Source organism: Elgaria multicarinata, chromosome 12 (genome assembly GCF_023053635.1).
Source record: "Elgaria multicarinata webbii isolate HBS135686 ecotype San Diego chromosome 12, rElgMul1.1.pri, whole genome shotgun sequence".
In the NCBI taxonomy this organism is placed as follows: domain Eukaryota; kingdom Metazoa; phylum Chordata; class Lepidosauria; order Squamata; family Anguidae; genus Elgaria; species Elgaria multicarinata.
The window spans coordinates 30,662,803-30,687,021 of NC_086182.1; the positions used below are offsets into that span (position 1 = coordinate 30,662,803).

Consider the following 24,219-nt stretch of genomic DNA (forward strand, 5'->3'; position numbering starts at 1 on the left):
GTGGTTTGGTGTGGTGTGTACAGGAAGGGTCAGCACTACTGTGGCTTCCACTTCAAATATTTCAATTGTGCTTGAATTCTATGTGTCTGGCATATATGGGACATCAATAAGAGCCAGAACTCAGAATTCTGTCTGGGGCTTTAGCACTGTCCCATTTCCTTCTGTAAAGAGAGATTTCATTCTAACAGGGACCCATAAATGTTTGGGCTGCACACTTTTTAGTACGTGATGGTGGCAGGGTACCGCTCCTCTTGTGGGAGAATGTAAGAATTTGAGAGGAACTAGCCCCACTGTTATGGGGGGGATCTAATGGGATGGCCATGCTTTTAAGTCTGGCAAATGCAGTGTTAGGCCTGTGCTTGCATCTCTTCTGATGTGATTAAAGTCCACTTCAAAATAGTAATTAGTCTACCCAGCCTTCACATCTCCTGCACAGAAGACATTTCAGTGTAGGAAATAACTTTTGAAGGCTTACAAAGGACGTTACGGTGAGCTAAGATTGGAGCATGGACCTGCTCTGGTCAGATGAAGCAGTGGTTTAATTAAGGCCTTTTCTCAGTCTTTTTTCCAGCTGCCAGAATTCCGACGGTTAGTTTTCAGCTACTCCCTTCCTCACAGTGTTCTTGAAAGCTTTTGCAGCCAAAGCGTAAGTCCTGTCCGAACAATGTTGGATGTTTATCTTGCTGTTGTGTCATCTTCTAAAACTGGAATGCACCTGGCTGGATTTTGATGACACGTGGCTGAATCCGCCAAAAGTACAAAGGTTGGAGGTGGCTTCATATTTCTCCAGAGACCTTAGTTGCAAAAAAAGTTTGGGAGACTGGTTTGGTACTGCCTCACTGGCCTTGTGTTGTCATTAACGATATCATAATTTTAATCAAACATAAGAAGCTATGTATTAATGCCCATACACTTTTTTTTCAGTGCGATACATTAGGAAGCTTTCCAACTTTTAGCTGCTGCTTTCAAAAGCTTGCAGAGTTCTCAGTCTCCTTGAATATTTCCCTGAATACTAAGGGAGCACTGAATAGTAGGTTCCCGCTGCTTCCTGAGTTAGCACTGTATTCCTTTTAAGGACTTATGCCCTGACTTCTGATGAAATGATCTCCAAGGCAGCTTACAACAAAACATAGAAATGGATCAATTCGTCTCCTAGTGACGGGCTGGCCATGAGATGGTGGGGTCGTGTGATTTTTAGGACCTTCCTTTGTTCTTGCTATTGCTGTCCGTCCGGGGCTTGTGGTCAGTCCGGAGTAAACAGTGCGCTTCCCTTTCCCCCTCTTGGCTATGCAGCCCTTGATTGCTTCCATGATCATGTCCTTCAGTGAAGCACACAGTCTGGAGATGAAGCCTGGGGGCTTTGAGCTCTGAGGATCAGATGAGCTTGCTCTATGAATCTGATCCCTGAAATGAGCATCATGCAGATGCTTGTGCAAATGTGACGCCTTCTCTTTCGGCAACTGGCGTCATAAATTAACCATGTGGTCGTGGTATGTGCTTTGCCGACACTTGTTATAATGGAGCTGCTCAGGTTGTCACTTACCTACAATTGCTTGTGTCCTTGCTCATGCCTGTGTGCACCAGTTGCTGGGGAACATGGGTGGGAGGGTGCTGTTGCACCATGTCCTGCCTTGTTGGTCCCTAGCCGATGACTGGTTGGTCACTGTGTGAACAGAGTGCTGGACTAGATGGACCCTGGGTCTGATCCAGCATCAGGGCTTTTCTTATGTTCTTCTGCAGGAAAAGAGGAAAATCACATTCATGCTGGAACTCCGGGGTCTCTTTGCTTTAATGCTGGGAACATTCCGCAAATTTGTAGACCCTACTGCAGCACTGGAACTGATCAGAGATGCATTCAGAACTCCTGAGGAGCAGCAGGTAAGGTGACCAAGGCATCTTCTCAATTCTGTGCCATCCTCCAGAATCTTTGCTACTTCAGATGTGATGGCGGATGGACCCAATGGATTGTGCCAGTTTTCTATTGGGGGGGGGGGGATTTAAAGCACAGCAGGGGTAGTTGAACCCTCTCCACGCCTGTACTCCACCTGAATCCTCTCCCCACAACTTCCAGTATCTGAGCACTATTAGGAAGAAAAGCTTCCACTGGCTTGGGGCAGGAGTCTTTCTTTTGAGTCTGTCTCCATTGCTGCTTTCCCCTTTACTTGGTAGCATAGGCGTATCATCACGTCTCCTATGGTCTCTTGGGTGCTGTGCATTGGGAATCAGCACACCTTTTACAAAGGGCAGCCCATTTGAACGGACGGAAATGCTTCTTGGATTCCCCACCCCTACCCCAGCTATATGGGATCTTATGGGGGTTCTGAGAAACTTCTCTGCCTACGCTTAAAGAGAACCTTATACATGTTTAGTTGGCCTCAACTGCTATAAGAACAAAGTGGCTTCTGTGGAGCTCTTGGGGTGCATAGACCTTATTTATTTATTTATTTATTACATTTTTATACCGCCCAATAGCCGAAGCTCTCTGGGCGGTTCACAAAAATTAAAACCATAATAAAACAACCAACAGCTTAAAAGCACAAATACAACATACAGTATAAAAAGCACAACCAGGGTAAAGCGCAACCTTGCTCTTCCCCACTTGCTTTATATATGTATTTCTAGATCGTGAGCCATTTGGGCAGGGAGTTGTTTTATACTTTTTGCTCTTTGTACGGTGCCATGTTCATTTATGGCTGTTTATAAATAAATAAATAAAAGGATAATAATTAGTAGTATTCAATTTCTATGCTGCCCTTTCACATAAATATTCTCAGCTGCTCACAATAATAAATGCAACAGAAATCAAATGGTGGAACCATAACTATCCAATTGCAAGCAGCAAATAAAATTGGCAGCATTAAAATCTTGCCCTAATTGTAGTGCTTGACTCTCTAATCTCTGGCTCTCTTCTAGCAAGATGTGAGCGAGTTTACCCACAAACTTCTGGATTGGCTGGAGGATGCTTTCAAGCTGGCTCTGAATGTTAAGTGAGTTTAGTGAAACTTCTGTTTAACAATTAGCTTGGTAGATGACCAGATGCTGAATACCTGTTCCTTCTTTCCTTTGGGGAGCGTAACATTTAGCATTGTAAGATTATGGTGGTATTTCTCATACGTGCCAAGCAAGTTTTTTGGGAGTCAGCATGAGATCTTGAATGAAATAAGAAGCTCTAGCTCCCATTTTGATACATTTTCTAGGCTAAGGGGGTATTTTTCTAATCAAGTAATTCAGCTATATCAATCATTCCCCATCCAAGTAGCTTATTGTGGGCCTGTGACATGAGGAATCATAGAATAGCAGAGTTGGAAGGGGCCTACAAGGCCATAGAGTCCAACCCCCTGCTCAATGCAGGAATCCACCCTAAAGCATCCCTGACAGATGGTTGTCCAGCTGCCTCTTGAAGGCCTCTAGTGTGGGAGAGCCCACAAGCTCCCTAGGTAACTGATTCCATTGTCGTACTGCTCTAACAGTCAGGAAATTTTTCCTGATGTCCAGCTGGAATCTGGCTTCCTTTAACTTGAGCCTGTTATTCCGTGTCCTGCACTCTGGGAGGATCGAGAAGAGATCCTGGCCCTCCTCTGTGTGACAACCTTTTAAGTATTTGAAGAGTGCTATCATGTCTCCCCTCAATCTTGATAGATTGAGTTCCAACATAGCTGGCTTAAAAGCATCACTGTGGTCCTACACCCCATGTGATGAGATATAAATATCTAGAGCAAAGTTTGAGCATCTAAATCAGGGATGGAGAACGTGTGGCCTTCCAGTTGTTGGACTGCAAGTCCAATCATCCATCACCATTGTCTATGTCACAGTGGGGAAAGCTTAGGAGAAAACTTTAAGAGATTTATATACCACCGTCCATATTTTAAAAGATCTCTAAGCGGTTTACAAGGTAATTAAAAGGCGTTAAAATCATGATATCCCTTAAACTGCAATTGAAATACTAATAATTGCAACAATAAAAACTAGGAGTAGATCTGTGTGAAAGATTGACAAACTCTGTTCTGGTTATAAGACAGATTCACGGGGAAAGCATGTGCTCAGAAGCCACATGTTCATTAATTACTTCTGTACGTTCTTCATCCCTGCAGGCATTACCTTGCACCTGGTGGATGCTGTGGTTTTAGTAAAAAAGAAAAAAATAGATCTAGCAAGCCTGAAATCTGCCCACTCCTGCTATAGAAAACCAGTCTGTCAGGGAGAAGAGTTCTAGGCTAGCCTTCTTGCTGGCATGGAAGTTTCATATGGGCATGAAATCAATTTTTTATTTTACTTTTTTTATAGAGGATCATTCTATGATGTGAGCCCCAGCACAGGTTTGGTACCTCAGTGAAAACTAGGCCTGAATGATGTTTTTGTAATAAACTCAACTGAATATTTTAAGAGCACATATCATATCTTTTATACAGGTCACTATCACCTCTAGTTTAAGCACCTGAGGATTGTTGATTAAAGTCTTAATCCTATTATTAGTATTAGTATTATTATTATTATTTCTGTATTCCTGCATCCAATGAACAAAGCTTGCTGTATTTCTCTTTTCTGAAGTGGTAACTCCCAGGATAGGTCCGAGAACCCAGTGATTCAGCTCTTTTATGGGACTTTTCAAACGGAAGGTGTCCATGAAGGTAAGCTGGAAGAGCCTGTTCATCACCCCTCTCTTTGTTGCAGTAGTGTCTGAAAGTACCTAATTTTTATCTAGGAAACAAGCTCGCCATTGGTGCGTGTGCTAATTAAGTGATCACAGTGAGCCTTGAACCAATTCCGTAGATGTCTCTTGAGCAGACTTGAGCTCTTCCATGCAAGCTGCTTCACCTCATGTTGCCTGTTCGCTCCATGGACTGCAAGAACACTTTCTGTATTGTCTCCAGTAGCTAAGATACTGGGAATTTGAGGCTGAGACCTCTTCCGAAGTGGAAGAAGGTTGCCTCTCCCACATGAGTTAATTTGCATGTTTCTGCCCATTGGAGCAGTGGATGGAGGAAGTCTTTTTTGGACTTCCTCCATCCACTGCGGAAAGTGGATCACGGTAAGTCCCAACATCCCTGTTCGGTCCAGACATACTCATCCCAGGAATCAGTCTGGAGTCAAGGGAAGGGAAGCTGGATTCAGGGAAGTTCTGGTCAGCACTCTGGCAACACTCCCAGCTTCACACTGCTGTTTCTTTGCTGTCAGAGTGTGGCGGAACCTGAAAGGGCAGGTTCCCTTGGTTCGCTGAGTGGTGGTCAAAGACTCCCAAGACACAATTTCTCTCCTCTTGGAAAAGTTTTATTGCGAGCAGCCTGCAGTGCTGCAAGGTGGCAAACTCTAGAGCAGCCTTCCTCAACCTGGGGCGCTCCAGATGTGTTGGACTACAACTCCCAGAATGCCTCTGCTGGCTGGGGCATTCTGGGAGATGCAGTCCAATACATCTGGAGTGCCCCAGGTTGAGGAAGGCTGCCCTAGAGGATCTGAAGGACTGCCCACTAGTTGCAGGCAAAGCTCAGATACTTATAGGGTAACATCCTCAGAAGCAACAACAGAACTTCCTCATATAATAAACCAATCATAATACAGTTTTGCAATACAGTAACCAATGATAGACAAGGCATTTATGCATGTGCAGAGTGCAGATAATTCTAAGGCTAGAAAAACAATACATAGATGAGTATTGCAATCCTGGAACATCTGTCCCTTTGTAGTTACTACTCTTCCTGTCCTCGCTGGGAGGCTCAGACTCTGCTAATGTGTCAACACTTCTTGTCGATCGAGCAAGTGTTGCTCAATATATTTTCAGCTACAGTTTGGGTCAAATTGCTATAGAACTTAATTTCTAATAGAAAGGACTTGCATCAAAACAGGGTGGGTACAGACAAAACAGCCCATTCACACATTTCCTCGACGCAGAGCCACGCGCAAACTTCTGCTGTGAGCTATTAGGCAAAAAGGTTCTCCTTTTGAGCAAACTGCCTGTGTGCGAATAGACCTTTGATCAGTCTAGCATTCCTGAGTTCCTGTCTTTTCAGGCTTCATCCCTTCTGAAAGCTTGGGGTTTCTCTGCCTCCAGTTCTGAGACAGAGCCCTTGTCCTTCACATTGTGATGCGAGGCTCCTCCTGGTCTACTGGCAGTTCGTCAGAATTGCTTGTGGCGGGTGGTTTCTGGTTCTCCAGTTCTTCCTTCTCTGAGCAGTCTTCCAGCCGGGTGTGACGCTATCGGTGTACCACGTACTCCACGGTCTCCCTTCCTGAGCTAGCTGGAGTGATCTCAGGTGGGCCTGGAGTCTTCTCGGTTGTGATGGGTGGACTTCAAAATGCATGCTGAGGCTGCCTTGTCAGGAGTGGCTCAGGACTTGTCAGCAGTGGCCAGGAGTGTTTTTGCACATGTGAGGCTAGTGTGCCAACCGCACCCATTCCTAGAGCCAGGGTCACACATACCTTAATTACATCCTATTTAGGCTACTTTAACACCCTCTGTATGGGGCTCATTTTGAAAACTGTTGATCGGAGCTGGTTACAGAGAGCATGATACTGTCTTTTATAACAGCATCGCTTACCAGAAAGTTGAAGATGTTCACGAGAAAATTAGAAAGACTAAATGTCTGTAAAGCGAACTTCTGTTCTGTTTTTCCTTTTTTATTTATTTATTACATTTTTATACCGCCCAATAGCCGAAGCTCTCTGGGTGTTTTTTTTAACCTGGCTTCTGATTTACTCCCTCCATATTTAGGCGAGCCTTTTTCCAAAACGGAGACCTTTGGCCAGTATCCCCTGCAGGTAAATGGCTATAAGAACTTGTACGAGTGTTTGGAAGGAGCCATGGTAGAGAAAGAAACTGAATCCTCGCCTTCTAATCAATCAGTGAAATACGGGCAAGAGGTAAGTTATGCACAATTCGTTAATCCATAAGCGACGCAAAGCAAAGGCAGTCTTGGCCATCACAAATGTGAAAGTGTAAGATGTCATTGAGGCACACTGATGTGATGAAATCAGTTACTAGTACAATATTTAGCGGCCGACATGAGATGCAAAACTAGCATGCTTGAATTGTAAAATCACTGATGTCTGTTGTCCTATATAATCTATATCTGGAGTTTACCTTGTAAAGGTTTTCTTGTGATGTGTAAGTGTGATAAAAGTGTGTCTCTTTCTGTTGAAGCCTCCCTGTACCTGAGTAGGGAAGAACCACTGCCTCCATGTATTTGAAGGGCAAAAGTACAGTTCTTAATATTATGGTATGCTCTTTTGTAATGTCTTTTCCCTGTTAGTGTATATTGCATTTTCATTTTCACACTTCTTCTAAAAAACAACCTTTCTCCCTTGATTTTGTTGTTTTTGCCTTTTAATTTAAACTGGGAACCAATTATTTGCTGTTGAAGAAGATGGCCAGGGGTTTTCTACGAACAAAAGGAGAAAATTGTGCATGCTAGCAGGGAGCCTGAAAGAGAAAACTGGATTTTTCAGGTGCCTTTGCTGCTGTGGAGACCCTCCTGTGCAATATTGATGCACTGATGGCACTGTGCATAATGAAAACATTATGTAGAAAAAAGAATGGGTGCTTTTCTCATTTTACCAGAGTCCTAGACCTCCTAAAGGCTGCTTTGTAAAGTGTTCTAATTCAAAATGTCATTCTAAGATTGTTTAGACACATAGGGAACACCTAAAGGGTAGCAAAAACTGTCATGGTGGGGTGACACTTCTCCGAATCCTAGGATAGGGAATTTGAATTGCTAAAGATATGATGGGAAACTTTGGGAAACTAGATGGGTAATGTTTAAAACCTGACTACTAGTTCAGTTAATACAGCCTTCCTCAACCTGGGGCGCTCCAGATGTGTTGGACTATGCAGTCCAACACATCTGGAGCGCCCCAGGTTGAGGAAGGCTGAGTTAATAGGTATTCCGTTTCTTCCGTAATGTAATCTATCAGCTTCCTTAAGTCTAAGGATGTATTTAAGTTATGCAATGTCTTTTATTGGCTGTTACTGAATATATAGAGCATTTTATGTTGAGGTAAACGTTGTGGCGATATCTAGAGTATTTAAGTGCCACATAGTCTAGCTAGCTGTGAATAGTTCCAGGGGAAAGGGTAAGTTCTCCATCATGCAAGTCCTGTCTGGCAGTAGATGACAGGAATCTTTCAAAAGCTTTAAAACATTGGCAGGATTTTTTTCAATGTGCCTTTTACAGCAGCAGTTGAAAAACTGTTCTGATCAATGTATAGTTGAAACAGTTTCTGAATAGATGGCATTGATTATTTGTGGTTCTAAGGCTTGTATTGTGCAGTAACCTAACCCTTTGGTGTACATACCAAGTGATTCATAATATGCCCAACTTAATGCAAAATTAGTCATTGGTAATATTCTGAAATTAGAGTTGGGTAATATTCTATGACCAAAACCAATATTGTCTAATGTTCTATAACCAAAAACAATATTGTCTAGAAAATGTGTTTTGTTTTACTGGGTATTCTCTGACTTCCTGTGGTGAGCAGTTCTAATAGGTGTAGGATCTGATGCCCTAAATGTTTTCTATAATTAGATATTGCTTGTATGCGTACTGCATCGTTAACCAAAGAAGGCTGTTTCCAATCTAGTATCCTCCAGTCTTGGAAATTTTGTATGTTTGTGTTCCAGCGCTGGTTTACAAAGCTTCCTCCAGTGTTGACGTTTGAGCTTTCCCGGTTTGAGTTCAATCAGTCGCTCAGACAGCCAGAGAAGATACACAACAAGCTAGAATTCCCACAGATAATTTATATGGACAGGTAAGATACTGAGTGATATTGTACAAAAAGCTCCATGCTTCAGACTTCAAGGCCTGCCTGAAACCATTTGTTATTTTATAATGTTTCCGATTCTCCCCTCCACTCAAATGAGTGCTTGAGGTGACTTGCAATAAAATCATAAATACACAGTAGAATACCACCATTCCAAGCAAAACTGAAAAAACTGATAAAATTCATAACAAAACGGGGGAACTTTCTAAAATCAAAGGGCAGCTTTATTGGTAGAAGCTCAATGAAGCAATCTAGCTTTTACTGGACACTTAAAGAGCAGTAACAAGGGACTTCCACAAATAGATGCTGCTATAAAGAAGGCCCTGTCCCAGGTTGGCCTTTCTACTGCTAGAAGAACCTCTGTCTTGTCTGTACTGAACCTCAGCTTACTCTCACCCACATTTAGTCTCACTGCACCCACACAGTAGTCCAGGACTTCCACAGCCTCCTTGGCATCAGTTGAGAAAGGTAAAGCTAGGTATTTTGACTAAGACCAAGCATTAAGACCATCTTCTGCATACACTCAATGAAATATAGCTGGAACCAACTCAACATGGTTCCTCCAGGTCCTATACCAGCTAAGTGTCCCAAAAAGATACCATGACGGTTGGTTTCGAATGCTACTGAGAGGCCCAGCAGAACCAACAAAGACATATCCCCCTGTTTAGCTCTTAGTATGGGTCATCCACCAAGGCTCTTTTGAGTCCCAGACCAGGCCTGAACCCAGGCTGAAAAGGATTCAGGTAATCTGTTTCATCCCAGAAAACCTGGCGTTGTGATGCCACCAACCTCTCCAAAACATGACTTTAAGACAGGAAGACTAGAGACCGGCTGATAATTATCAAGTGGGGTGGGAACTAATGAAGGCTCTTTCAGTCGAAGTTTACAGAAGCTGGAATATTGCCGTCTTTCAAGGAGGTGTTTATAATTTGTCCAGCCTCCCCTCTGGCAGCTCTTATAAGCCAGGCAGGGGGGTTGCACTTGTGAATGGGGTGATGAAGAAGCTTCAAAAAGATATTTCTTCCTTAGGTTCATGTATGTTAATAAAGAACTTATTCAAGCCAAAAGAAAGGAAAACAAGAGACTGAAAGATCAGATAGCAATTCTACAGCAGAAATTGGAACGGTAAGTGGTCTTTCTCCCCCCCCTCCCCCCCCAAATATAAATTTCATCTTTTCATCTGCAGACTCTGTGGGGTGACCTAGAGCAGTAGCATCCTTTTCTCCCTTTGTCAGCATGGGATGAATAAAACCCGCCTGGCCTGCCTTGCTTTCTGGAAGTGGGTTCCGCGAATGTAAGCACGGTGGGCGTCTCCACATCTGTATGGTTTGATCTCTCGCAGAGGCCAAAATAACCTGTTCTGAAGACACTTTGTCCTGTCCCGTCCCCAGCCACACATGGTACGGCTCCTGTCCCAGTGTTGCTCGCCCAGTCCAAAGATGCCCTTCGAGGGAGGCAGGCTGTCTTTCAGCACTGGACGCGTAAGGTAGAGCGAATTGGGTGTCCGGCTGCAAAAGTGCTCGCAGCTGAGCGCCTCTCCCTGTGCCCCTTTGCCTGAGGTTATAAAAGACAGCTCTTTGTGTTGTTTACCATGCCGTCCTGGCTAGCAGTTAATTTTTAAATACAATTAAACTCCACACGCAAAAATGTTCTTCCAGCAGTGGACACTGTTACATTTATCTGAAGTACTTTTATGTGGCTCTTCAGTCAAAAAGGCTGCCACAGTGATTTGCATGTAATCAGTTAATAGAGGACAGTCCTTGCTTGCAGACGGGCAATCTAAAAAGACACGAGGAAAAAGGAAAGGGGAGGGAAGAGGGTGAAATTCATCTAAAGTGGCTGCTGGAATGACTCCGCTTGCCTTCTCATCTCCCTCGGTGCCCCCTGCCTGTCTGTGATGAAGTCCTGGACAGACGTCCAAGGATTTAAGGGAAAACGCAGGTGTTCGGTAACGGCGATAAAAGAGTTGCCTAATTTTGATTTCACTTGTACAATTAAAGGTATATAAATACTCACTAAACCAAATTTGGAAAGGTGGGTGTCTCTAAAAGTGGGATATGACTAGAATCATTCTCTTTATTTCACTTTCAGATACATGAGATACGGTTCCGATGCAGGCCGTTTCCCCTTGCCGGACATGCTGCAGTCTGTTCTTGAATTTGCAAATACTCGGCCGTCGACGGTGGCGTGCCCAACAGGGCCCCAGGCCAAGCGCCAAACTTCAGAGGTGTCCCTGATACAAAGCAGGTAAGAAATTGGGTTTGTTCGCTTGAAGGTGGCGAAGCCTCGTTTTACCAGTTTTCTAAGACTTGGTTCACAGCCTTGCCTCCCTCCCAGAAAAGCTTTAGAATCCATTTCTGTACATTTTTCTATATAAATGTAGCCAACAGTGAAGTGCTTGATTGAACACTGATGCCAAGGTAGCACTTATTGGTGTTCCACCATTGCTATGTCTGAACTAAAAAGAAAAAAATACCTGGAGATAGAAAGACCCAACAAACAAATGTTCAGACTGAACTAGGCCAGGTGGCATCACTCCCTGCAACGTCTCCCCTATGTCTACAACAAGAGCAGTAAAACAATGAGAACAATACAGTTCAAACTGCATTAATCTGGTGTGTAATACACCTTAGCTAATCATTTTTCAAGCACACGTTAAAAGCAGCGCTGTCTTAGTTTCCCTTGGCAGATAGTATCGGCTGATAGCTTGCCTTGGCTGCCTATATGTTTCCGAGCCCAATTCAAGGTGCTGGTTTACACGGCTTGGGACTGATGGACCGCCTCTCCCGACATGAACTTATCCATACACTGCACTCAACATCTAAGGTCCTCCTCCAAGTGCCTACTCCAAGGGAAGCCTGGAGGATGGCAACAAGGGAGAGGGCCTTTTCAGTGGTAGCCCCCCAATTCTGGAATGATCTCCCCGATGAGGCTTGCCTGTCGCCAACATTGTTATCTTTTCAGCACCAGGTCAAGACCTTTCTCTTTTCCCAAGCATTTAACAGCATATGCTGATTTTATGACTGACCTGAGAATAGTTGTTTTAAATGGATATCGTTGTTTTTATACTTTTAGTGGTTTTAAATCTTGTATATCTGTTTTAATGTTCAGTGTTTTTAACTTTTGTAAGCCGCTCAGAGAGCTTTAGCTATGGGGCGGTAAATAAATGTAATTAAATAAATACAACAGTTACCCATCTCCATTCATCCGTTTCGTAGCAGGGTAGCAATGCAGACGGAGAGTGTTGAAGATGTGGCTGGAGCAGAGGTCGCAGCTCACCAGGAACTAGTGAAGGAGCCCCTTCAGCCATCCAGATTACCCGTGGAGATGCCAGAATATCCCGCTCCTCACGTGATCACGGAGGATGAAATGAATCTTGTTACGACCTGCCTGCAACGATGGAGAGAAGAGGTTGAGCAAGACATAAGAGGTCTGCACCCAGTTAATGAGTTTCAATTTAAGAATTGGAGGTGGTGTCAGAAGTTGACCGGGTTCGCACGACCAGCCATGGTGGCTTCTTTTCCAGGGCCTGCATGTGCCAGTCGCCCATGGGTTGATAAAACCACGCATGGTTGTAGTTGTGAAAGAGCAGGAGTGAGTGAGCAGGCTGGCGTCCAATCACTCCTGTTGCAGCCAGGCAGAGCAAAACAACCCAGATTTGGAAAGGTGGGCGTCCCTGGGTTAACTCAAACCATTCCCAAAGCAGCACTTCTCACAACCCCAGACCTGAATGGTGTTAAGAGTGCCCCTTGTCCATAGAGGAGAGGAAGTGATGCTGACAGACATTGGGAAATAGAATGGTCCTTCCCAGGCTGGAGGCTGCACTGTGAAGATAGCAGTAGCTCCTGCAGGCTAGGAGGGTAACCGCAGATGCCTTAAACTATTGTCTGCAATCCTAGACCGAAATTGACATACACAGTTTGAAGCTTGGTTTGGAATAGTCCAGCTCAGGGCAACCTCATGTCAGTTACGCCTGCGTCACCACAGCTACCCTACCACATTCTAGCTTCAGCACTGAAGCTTGTTTCACTTAATATGTCTGGTTGGCATGAACACAAAACTTAATCAGAAGTACCGATGCCACTCTCCTCCCTGCTGGAGAGCTTTGCTTACTGAGATCTCTATAAAAAGTATTTAGTGTGGGGTCAGTGTGGAAGTGTGCCAAGTTTCATGCTTTTAAGTATATGGTTTCAGGCTTAACCGCGCTGGTAGAAGGCTACCTTTTAATTTAGGTGAGATTTCTAGGAATTAATCCCATGCCATCTACTTAACTTTGTGTCGGATATCCATTTCTTCACAAAACTTCATATTGATGGAATCACCGGCTGAGTAGCCCTGGCATTTTCTTAATTCCTTTAATCAGGTGGGCAAGTGGCGTCCCTCAATAGAGCCAGTGTGGTGTAGTGGAAAAGTGTCAGACTGGGAGTCGGGAGATCCGGGTTCTAGTCCCCATTCGGCCATAGAAACCCACTGGGTGACTTTGGGCCAGTGACGGACCCTCAGCCCAACCCACCTCACAGGGTTGTTGTTGTGAGGATAAAATGAAGAGGATTATGTACGCCGCCTTGGGTTTGTTGGAGGAAAAAAGGCGGGATATAAATGTAATAAATAAATAATAAATAAATACTTATATTGGCTCTGTTACATGGCTTCCATTTCTAGGATACAGGATAGACAAAGGTTTTGGGGGAAGTATAGGCCGCATGGGCATGGCCTCCATGTGTGTCTTTCTGGCATGTTCACTCCAAGTTGTAGTTGAATACAGAACTTGCCTAAGGCTCTTTAAATGTCAGAGGCGAGGCAGAGTAGGAGCAGCAACAAACATGACGACTGAATTGTTTTGATGAACAGATCTGAAGAACTCCATTGAGCTGCTTTCCCAGTCCAGTGAACAGATGTACTCTGAACCTCAGCTTCATCAGGTAAGATGTCTCCGTTTTCATTGGGGATGATATTCTTCTATCCTTGTATTGACACCAATGCATGCAAGCAGGGAGAGCTATTTACGGGAAGGCATTTTAGAGTTTTGCGAAAGCAAAATCCTGCTATTTTGGAAAGGAGAGGGTAGTGATGGCAGTTGTACCTAAATATTTTTCTTTTTTTCTTTGTGCTAAGGGTATCTGTGTTCTGTTCTTCAGGTCAAATGTGGCCTCCAGGTTCAAACTAAATACCTAGTTTACAGGGGGAGAGGAGGGGTGAAAAGGGCGCCTGATAATGTAGACTTCAGATTTTCAGATTATATATACTATCCTGCAATTGAGACTCATTAATCATAAGATATTCTCAAACGTGGGGCCTTGAAAATTTTCTGCTTTTTGTCTTGCACCAACTCCACCCCTTTTTGAAATGAGCTGTGGATGTTATAACTGGCAGAGTTCAGCTTTCTCTCTTTCCTTCTTAAAATACACCGCTGAGACGATTCAGCTATTTTATTTTGAATGCTTTAGAACAGCCTTCCTCAACCTGGGGCACTCCAGATGTGTTGGACTGCACCTCCCAGAATGCCCCAGCCAGCTGGCTGGGGCATTCTGGGAGGTGCAGTCCAACACATCTGGAGCGCCCCAGGTTGAGGAAGGCTGCTTTAGAACTACCTTGGTTAGAGGGGCTCCTGCCATTTCCTTCTAGTACGTCATGAATTGGATGCTGCACGTCTTCAGGACTGAATAGCACCTGGCCCTTGGGCTTCTCACAAGGCTTGCGTTTTGCTGTCATGTTTGCAAAATAAATAAATAAATGAAAACCTTTTATGCTCTTGCCTTTCCAGCGACTGGCTTGTATTTGGTGCTAATCAGTTAAATTTTCTCCAGGTAGCTGGGCTTTGAACCTTGATGTTAGCTTTGTCACAATAACTCTGAGGCACTGCTTGCTGGCATCTAAGTCATACTGCTTCAGGAGGAAAGGGAACTCTGTGTCAAGCTGTGATTGTATGAATGGCTAGTTCTTACAGGCACAACAGCTGGGAATGTCTGGCTGAATCTGTCCTGAGGTCATGTTACTTCACCTGCTAAAAATAAGTTTCAAGACCTGGTGTGTGTGTGTGTGTGTGTGTCTGTGTGTGTGTCTGTGTGTGTGTCTGTGTGTGCATATTTTACAGGTCCCTTACCACTTGCACGCTGTCCTGATCCATGAAGGCCAGGCCAATGCTGGCCATTACTGGGCCTATGTCTACAGCCAGGCCCGAAAGAGCTGGCTCAAATATAATGACATCTCTGTGACAGAGTCATCCTGGGACGAAGTGGAGAAGGATTCTTTTGGAGGCCTGAAGAATATCAGCGCCTACTGCCTGATGTACATAAACGAAAAGCTCCCGCACGTCACTGCAGGTTTGTGGGAATCCTCTCAAACTCTTCGCTCCGTACGCACCCTTCCGCAGCGCGACTGCTTTGTTTGTGGTGCGTGGCTGATCCTAGATTACGTAGTGTTGGCATATAGATTTATGCAGTCCTTTGGCTTCCAGGAGGAATAGGCTGGGCGCAAAGATTACTGGGCGCAAAGATTACTGGGTTACTGGGCGCAAAGATTACTGGGCGCAAAGATTACTGCAGACACTGACTGCAGCCAGGAAATCAGAAGACGTTTACTTCTTGGGAGGAGAGCAATGACAAATCTTGATAAAATAGTTAAGAGCAGAGACACCACACTGACAACAAAGGTCCGCATAGTTAAAGCAATGGTATTCCCCGTAGGAACCTATGGCTGCGAGAGCTGGACCATAAGGAAGGCTGAGCGAAGGAAGATAGATGCTTTTGAACTGTGGTGTTGGAGGAAGATTCTGAGAGTGCCTTGGACTGCAAGAAGATCAAACCAGTCCATACTCCAGGAAATAAAGCCAGACTGCTCACTTGAGGGAAGGGTATTAAAGGCAAAACTGAAGGACTTTGGCCACATAATGAGAAGACAGGATACCCTGGAGAAGAGGCTGATGCTAGGGAAAGTGGAAGGCAAACGGAAGAGGGGCCGACCAAGGGCAAGATGGAGGGAGGATATTCTGGAGGGGACAGACTTGACCTTGGGGGAGCTAGGGGTGGCGACGGCCGACAGAAAGCTCTGGCGTGGGCTGGTCCATGAAGTCACGAAAAGTCGGAAACGACTGAACGAATAAACAACAAAGGATAATAGTTATAGTTTTTGCCCTTTGGCGCCACCTAGCAATGTTTCTTGGAACTGCAGCCTTCTAGGGAAAAGGAAAGGAAAGGAACCTCTCGTGCAAGCACTGAGTCATTACTGACTCGTGGAGGGACGCCAGCTTTCGCGGACGTTTTCTTGGCAGGCCTTATAGCGGGGTGGTTTGCCGTTGCCTTCCCCAGTCATGATTACCTTTCCCCCAGCTAGCTGGGTACTCATTTTACCGACCTCGGGAGGATGGAAGGCTGAAACCAGCAGCCTTCTAGGGAAGTTCCAGAAAAATAACTGCCAGGACCTTCCGGTCTAGCAGACGGGCCAAAACCCACTCTCAGTGACTAATTTGTCTCATGAGGGTAAATTTGATAGAAGGCTAACGTCCACCCCAGTTATAAAAAATGTTAGCAAGACTTTTACTTTAACGTTTCGTGTTAATTTGCGCTTACTTCTATTAATAGGTTTATTCGCCTCATTTATATCTTGCGTTTCTTTGAGTGCACACGCGAAGCAATATTTTAATTACAAAATTTTGACTTTCTTCGAGTGCACATGCAAAGCAATATTTTAATTACAAAATTGTGAATATGCCCCCAAAACGTAAACGAACTGTTGTGGAAGTTGGACAACTGTATGTGGCAATGTCCAGAGTCCAACAGTCTGATGACAGTTGGTTCAAAATCTTACAAAAGTGAGATTTTGTAATCTTGCCCGTGCTTTGAGATCTTCTGGAGAAGCCCTTCTTTCAGTCCCACCATCTTCACAGGTGTGCTTGGTGGCTGCTCCAGTGCTTTGGAACTCTCTTCCCGGGGAAGCTAGGCTGGCTCCCTCCTTGATGGGCTTTTGGAAGCAGGCTAAAACGTTTTTGTTCTAGCAGGCCTTTGGAGTGTAATCTGTTCCTCCATCTATGTTAATTGATTTATAATTTTGTTGTGTATTTTAAACATGGTTTTTTTCCCCTTTTTTCCTTTTTAATGTATGTTTTAAACTTCGTAAGGCCGCCTTGAGGCCCGGTATTGGGCAAAAGGCGGGATACAAATAAATATAATAATAATAATAATGTATACCAAAAATATTGTATTCAAAGAAGTCCTAACAACATAAATACACCTGTCGTATGACGGGCTTTTTCACTAGTTTGAGTATAAAAGCCAATAGGGGACAAGAGCCTCCAGCTACAATTAACCGTAATGGCCAACAGCAACTGGGACGGTTCTTCCTACATTGCCTCTGGGAGGCAGATGTCTTCCCCACAGCTACTAACTCCTCCTTCACCACGTGTAGGATGGTCTGTGAAGACTTGGATGAAGTGTGTGTGCGCATGTCTCCAAAGGCAGCTTTGAAGTGTGGGCATAGTCCACCCTGACCCTGTCAATTCACATTGGTTTAACTGCAACTTCTGTGCAAGGCGCCCAAATAACGTAAGGGTTGACCTGAATGTGAATAATCCAAATGTAAACCTCCCAGAGAGCTTCGGCTGTGGGGCGGTATATAAACGTAATAAAATAAATAAATGGACGAAGTTTAGCTTTCGAAGTGTCTCGATTTAATCGCATAGCCCAAGAAGTGTTCAGAAGTACCACTGCCATGTTTTCCCCTTGGTAGACTTTGATGAGGAGCAGACCCAGAGAGAAGTGGACGCGCTGCCTCCGGAACTTCGGCACTACATAGAATGCAACAACTTGAAGCTGGAACAAGAGGTGGCAGAGTGGGAGGAGCAGTCCTCCAAGATGGCCCAGATAGATCAGTCTTCGTCGTCGGTGGATTCTCAATATCTGTCTTCTGACTCAATGCCAGGTGAGAGCATTAGCTGGCCTCTTCACAAACCACTCTTACTGTTGGTTTACTAAGTTGCTGGCGAGTGATGGCGCAGGCTAGCCGATGGCTAGATCACAGGTAGCATAACGCAAATGTGACGAAACAGAGGTAAGAATACACTATTGTGCCCTCTTCAAAGCGGTGAAGAACAACACTTCCTGCTACTGTTGCATCCCCGGGGTTTCATCCTGCTTTGATTTGGAGCCTACTTCTTAGCTGGCACGGTGGCCATGACTCTTCCAGTAGTGTGCTGCGTTAAGTTTGCTAGACACTTTTAAGGATAAAACTGCTTGAACCCATTGCCAGTAAGACAAGTTCAACTAATGTATCTAATTATGATTAATGGGATAATAAATAATAATAATATATTTATTTCTTACCCGCCTCTTCCTTTGGATCGAAGTGGGGAACAACAGTAGTACAGGAATCAACGCATCTTAAAAATTCTTGATTTTACATTGATCTGGATAGGCCTGCTGGAAAAGGCTCGTCTTCAAAGCTGCCTTAAAATCACAGAGAGAGTTAATCTTACGAATCTCTTCCGGCAGGCCATTCCACAATCCGGGGGTGACAGAAGAAAAGGTCCTCTGGGAAACTGATGTCAGCCTGGTCTTGGCTGACTGAAGTAAGTTCTCCCCAGAGGACCTGAGGGTGAGGGGCGGACTGTATGAGTGGATGACTGACTGGATGACTTTCAGCTATTGCAACCTGCAGACATAGATGACAGCTTTGAAGGGTGCAGCTACCGATTGTTTACTCTACCTTCAGAGAGATGGTGTTGTGCTCCCTCTGAACAATAATAGGGTTTGCGTTCTGATGGTACTCCTAGGTACAGCCCTGACACTAGAGGCCCAGGTAGCTTCTGTGTCAAAGAATGGCTTTCATCAGCTTGGGTTGGTGTGCCCAACTGTTCATTCTCCTGATCTGGCCGCAGTTAGTCATACTCCGGTAGCAACTTGGATTAACAGATGTGTTGTACCTGGGACTTGACTTGAGAACTCCTTGAAAATTGCCATTCAAATGACAGCTGCTAAACAGGCTGATTGGGACTGGTTGTTGGGCACATATCTCACCGGGATTTTACGAGCTGGCTTTTCATCTCTTTCTGATCAAAATGCTGGTGCCTTGGTTTCAAAGCCATGTATGACTTGGGATCCAGCTGAAGTAATGCTTCCTCCCATACCATACATCCCATCTATTGAGGTCCTCTTCAGAGGTTCTTCTCCAGATGTCCCATCCATGGTAAAGCAAATGGCAGAGCCTTCTTGGTGGTGGTGCCCCATCGGTGGAATCTCCTCACCAGGAAGGCTTGCCTGGGGCCAAACTTATCGTCTTATTTCCCCAGGCTTTTGAATGTATTTCTTTTACATGCTGGTGTTTGGTGTATTTTGTCTTTGTGTATTCGAAACCACCCTGGAAGCTTGAATATAGGTGCCCTGTTTTTTGTCGAAATGAGAAAAATACAAAATAACTCACCTTACTAATTCGAACCAATGAAAATAAGTAGTATAGCTGAATGCAGTTCTGGAATGTATCAATACATTTTTTGGGAATAAATACCTTCCTCCTTCAGCTGTAGGCTCTGAGCTGGACACTACCCGCTTCCAGCATCTTGGCTTTCAGAAAGACAACTGTGGAAACATGGAAACTAGAAAGGAAATTTCAGTCCGCTCTTATTTTTCTCTTTTCAGAACAATCCAGCCCCTGCAAGCTGGAGATAAGTTCCCTCTCCACTGAACATGCCAGGATCAGCCAGGACCAGACGGCTCAAGCCATTGCCAAGACAAACGATACATATGAGAAGGCTGGTGGACCGAAAGCTCTTGACAAGGTGAGAAAAGTAACGGCTGGATACCCTGTCCGGCTATTCTCTCCATAGCCTTGTTATAACAAAACGCCTACTCTTGTGCCTCTGGTCCTGCCATACACAATCTGACCTTTTTCTTTTCTTTTTTTTGCTTTGCTAGCCTGTCATTTATTTATCTTTTTATTTCCTTACTCTTACTGTTGTTTCATTTTCTCTGTGCTGCCACAGTCCAAGGAGGCAGAACCAGTGAATGCCCTCCCCGAAGAAGGAAGCCTTGCAGCTCAGGCAGAGGAACAACAGGATGTTAAGGGGATGGAGACCCCTGCCCCGCCTAGCTCACAGATTTCTGAAGTGGAGATCCCCAGTGTGGGAAAGATCCTAGTTAGATCGGATGCTGATGGATATAATGAGGAGGTACACAGCTGAGTGTCTGTGTGTTTTCTGCTATAAGCAGGGGGGCTGCTGCTGCTGCTGCTTTCATTCTGAGCTGTTGTGGACTAGGAAAAACACATTGCACAAATCGGCCTTACTGGGGGCATCTTTCCCTTTCGTTAAAGTTCTCTCCCTCCTGATCCTCAAGATATTGGAAGCAAGCCACTGAGAGACGTTTCTTGGATCTCATTCCAAATTGTAGCCTCTTCCACCCCCCGCCACACACACACACACACACACACTTTTTAACTTGATACCTTTTGATACAAGAGGGTCCGCAAGGTGTTTACAGAAAACAATAAAACGTATTTATGATGGAATTGCGTTACTCACTCTTAGCACCGTTCCATTGTTCTGAAGCAGCGCTCATGAGATCACCGGGTCCGTCCCCACTGCTCATCTCATGCCCAACCTCTGGCTCTTGGGTGGCCAGTGGGCTGGCAATGCGCTCCTTACTCTGACCACTTCAGCTGATGGGCGTCGAGGGAGGAGCCAGCGCTGCAGCAGGCTCAGCTGGCGCGGGTGTGAAACTTGAGCCGCCTGGAAAACAACGGCAGCAGTTGTAGTTCTAAACCTTGACTGCTTCCCTATGGACAGAAACTCTCTTATGGCAATGGCAGGTTTATGTGCACAAGTTTGGCGCATGGCTAAAAATTGGTAGCTTCTAAGCCATTCAGTTGCTCCATGTTAGGTCATTAGTGTCCTTCCTGTTCACCTCTGTTGGACCCTCTTTTAATGCTTGAATAGACACAAACTATAGTCGGTGGAAGGGCACAAAACTGGTTTCTCTATTACCTGTGTATGTAGACACACGCAAAATAAGTTTCTAGCCAGGCATTAATTCTTCACATAGATCTTTCTTCTCTTGATTGCATGTCTCTTGACAACTTGCTGTAACTCATCCCTTTTATTTCCTGTTGTTGGCAGCTTCTTCCTCCTATCCACTTTTGTCTTCCTTTCTTCTTTTCTGTTCTTTGCGGCAGGTGATGCTTAGTCCCGCCATGCAAGGTGTGATCCTGGCTATTGCTAAAGCCCGACAGACCTTTGATCGGGATGGCTCTGAAGCAGGGCTAGTCAAGGTACTACTTTGGGCACGTAGGTTTGCCCCTTGTCAGTGAGCAATGTGTGAAGCCTCTGCTCCACTTGCCAAGAGGCTGGTGGTTTCTGCTCTCTGATGTCTTGACTTACACGGAACGTGTCTGTTGAGTTGGAGAATGGCATCTTGTGATACAGGTTACTCCCCCTTCAGAAGCTTGTGGAACCTTTATCGGAGGAGGAGGAGCCCTTATGGTTTGTCCTCCACTGAGATAGCAGTCTTCCAGCATTTTTCAGCCCAGGCAGTAAAGGCTGTCCTGTCTGGCATGGTTCAAGGTGCCCAAAGCTGCTAACACCAGCAAAGCATGTTAGGCAAGGACATGGCAAGTTCAGGTTAAGGCAAGGGAAGTTCATTTTAGGGTGCTGAATACCCCAGCAAGTTAGACCAGGGAGGGTGTTTCAGGACCTTGGCCAGCTCCAGTTACAGGAAGCCAGATTCCGGCTAGACAGGAAAAACAGAGCAGTACAACAATGGAACCAGTTACCTAGGGTGGTTGTGGGCTCTCCCACACTAGAGACCTTCAAGAGGCAGCTGGACAGCCATCTGTCAGGGATGCTTGAGGGTGGATTCCTGTATTGAGCAGGGGGTTGGACTCGATGGCGTTATAGGCCCCTTCCAACTCTACGATTCTATGATTCTAAGTTTGCTGAGACCCAATCAAGGGGAGCTGTTGGTTCAGTGAAAGTTAAAGCTTTCTGAAGCTGTATAAAGGCCAGGAGCTCAAGACCTGCAGTTGACTCCACCCCTCTCGGAGAAGCAGTTTGCCTCTTGAAGGACTACTGCCTGATTTGTGACTCCTATGGAATGGGGTGGTGGTTGAAGGTTGTAAAGGAGGAGTGTCCTCTGCATCTGAAGAGTCAGGTAGAGGCACATCCTCTGGTCTGGAAGGCCCGGGCCTAGCGGGGTTGGGTCAATGGAAGGAGTCTCCTCTGCCTCCAAGTCCTCTTTGGAGCCAGAGGACAGGTCAAGGCTGGGGGACATGACAGAGACTTGCTCTTCCTCTCTCTCGCCTTGTCACACACATGTATACGCACGCATGGACACTCACTGGAATAATATGGTGGGAGGGGGTGGAAATGTTTAGGGCAAAAAAAAGTCATTCATGGGGGCTATGAGACAGTGTTAACTTTAGGGAAACTGCTTGAACACATGAAGCCGTGACAAGATAGGACATGCAACCATCCTTTGTCATAGACAAGGTGCCTAGCTCAGAGAAGGAAAGGAAAGGAACCTCTCGTGCAAGCACTGAGTCATTACTGACTCGTGGAGGGACGCCAGCTTTCGCGGACGTTTTCTTGGCAGGCCTTATAGCGGGGTGGTTTGCCGTTGCCTTCCCCGGCCGTTATTACCTTTCCCCCAGCTAGCTGGGTACTCATTTCACCGACCTCAGGAGGATGGAAGGCTGAGTCGACCAGAGCCGGCTCCCTGAAACCAGCTTCTGCTGGGATCGAACTCAGGCCGGGGGAGAGTTTCAGCTGCAGAAACTGCTGCTTTACCGCTAGCGCCATATCTGTCACAAGAAACAAAACTTTAATATTCAGATGATGATCTCGGTTCAAGAGGGACCTTCATAAGCATTTTAAGTATCAGCTAGGAGATGCCACATAGGGTATGAACACCTAATAACACCGGCCTTTTTAAAGATATTGCTTAAATACATGGGCGTCTGGTCATAGGCAGAGAGCCTGGCTTACTGAATAGTAAAGAAGTGGGTGTTGCTTGCGTTTTAAAGACTAGCAAAGCATAAGCCTTGAGAAGAAGCTGGTTACAAAAATCCAAAGAAGTATTTATTGTTGGCCCAGGGCAAACAGCGTCTTTCTGTACCATCTTACACACACTTTCCAGGGTCTACTATAATCTATTGGCAGAGGTTTTAGACACAGCACCTTCAAGTCCCAAACTGAGCACTGCTTTAGAATCCAAACACGGAGAGGGACCCAGGTCAGGCCTGTATGGGGTACTGGGACTTGCGAAAGCAGATCTGCTAATAACAGATGCCGCCGCCGCTGCTTCACCACACCGGCTCTGCAAAGCCATTTACCTTCTTGGCTACAAGGGGATAATAAAGACCACCTCCTGGCATTTTTAATGTACTTGCCAAAGAACTCTGAAGAGGCAGTTGAAGAATAGGAACTCATATAGTAAACCCTTCAGTCCAACAGGGAGTCAAAGGCCTCCTCTCTGTTGGTCTGGAATCCAGAGAAGAACAGGTCCAATTTGTTATCACACAGAAGCAAGCCCATGTCAGGATTGAGCCCAGGCCCCTTAAGATTTTTGGTGACTCCGATTCCAGGCTGGAACAGCTAGATCAGAGAACGGGGGAGGAATCTCCTCCAGAGTTTGGGAGGGATTCTTCCAAGGCCTTGACAAACAGGCAGTTCAGGCCAAGCCGTGCTCCCACCCAACTGTGGAACCCAGGTTTCTTAGGAGAAGGAAGAGAGGCGTGACTCGAGAGGTGCAAGAGTGCATCACAAGTTGGTGGAGTTAGGGATGGGGCTTAGGCGCTCTGCCAGGATTGCCACTCTTAGAAGCTGACATAGCAAGGGAGGAGCATCCCAGTTGGTGTCCATGGGCAAACTGACCACTAGACTCGTCAGTTAGAGCCTGACTAGTCAGTTTGAGAGCTTGAAGCTTCAAGTCTCTGTTTTGTTGATTGCAAAGGGGGAGGAGGATCAAACACAACAATGGGAGCAAGTAGCCTGAAGGCGATGTGATCGAGGATCCAGGGAGAAATACTCCATTTCTCTTGGTTCAGGCCTATCTGCTCACACATGGATAACGCCTATACAAGCTCAGCTGAGATGGACAGATGACTCCTGGCACATTGGAACAGATGATTCTCCGGTGAAGCCAATGTTGGTTCTTGCTTGTCTGTTTATACTGAGCTTTTGCTGTGACAGAAAGCCCACTTCTCTTGGACTTCAAGCACCTTTTTGCTTCACTCGAGCCTCAACCTTTTCGTAGTGAAGGCAAAATTGATGAAAAAACATGCCTTCTCTTCCCCACAAAAGAAAAGGAACTTTATATGTGTGTAGAGCACGAAAGGTGTATCTCCGCCGAAGGTATTAGGCATTCTCATTCCCTGTTTATTTCATTTGATGACAGTGGGAGTGTTCCCAGGTCAGTTTTGAAGTTGATCGAGGGAAGTGTTGTATTGGCATATCAACCTCAGGGCTTTAAACCACCAGAGGAAACA

General features: G+C 45.3%; 1 protein-coding gene across 5 annotated transcripts in view; it reads left to right on the forward strand.

Annotated features, from left to right (window-relative positions):
- Nucleotides 1-24,219, forward strand: part of USP28 (ubiquitin specific peptidase 28) — a 43,432-nt gene that overhangs the window by 8,999 nt on the left and 10,214 nt on the right. Inside the window, exons 6-20 of one of the 5 annotated variants that reach the window (XM_063139148.1) lie at nt 560-646; nt 1,741-1,878; nt 2,914-2,987; nt 4,549-4,628; nt 6,707-6,855; nt 8,612-8,739; nt 9,781-9,876; nt 10,843-10,998; nt 11,970-12,181; nt 13,603-13,673; nt 14,846-15,074; nt 17,476-17,667; nt 19,380-19,519; nt 19,724-19,909; nt 20,911-21,006. In XM_063139148.1, coding sequence (XP_062995218.1) covers nt 560-646; nt 1,741-1,878; nt 2,914-2,987; nt 4,549-4,628; nt 6,707-6,855; nt 8,612-8,739; nt 9,781-9,876; nt 10,843-10,998; nt 11,970-12,181; nt 13,603-13,673; nt 14,846-15,074; nt 17,476-17,667; nt 19,380-19,519; nt 19,724-19,909; nt 20,911-21,006 — 2,034 coding nt within the window. Of the gene's footprint in view, nt 1-559; nt 647-1,740; nt 1,879-2,913; nt 2,988-4,548; nt 4,629-6,706; nt 6,856-7,135; nt 7,212-8,611; nt 8,740-9,780; nt 9,877-10,842; nt 10,999-11,969; nt 12,182-13,602; nt 13,674-14,845; nt 15,075-17,475; nt 17,668-19,379; nt 19,520-19,723; nt 19,910-20,910; nt 21,007-24,219 lie in introns of those variants that run through there. The other 4 variants (XM_063139149.1, XM_063139150.1, XM_063139151.1 and 1 more) reach the window with 4 other exon arrangements.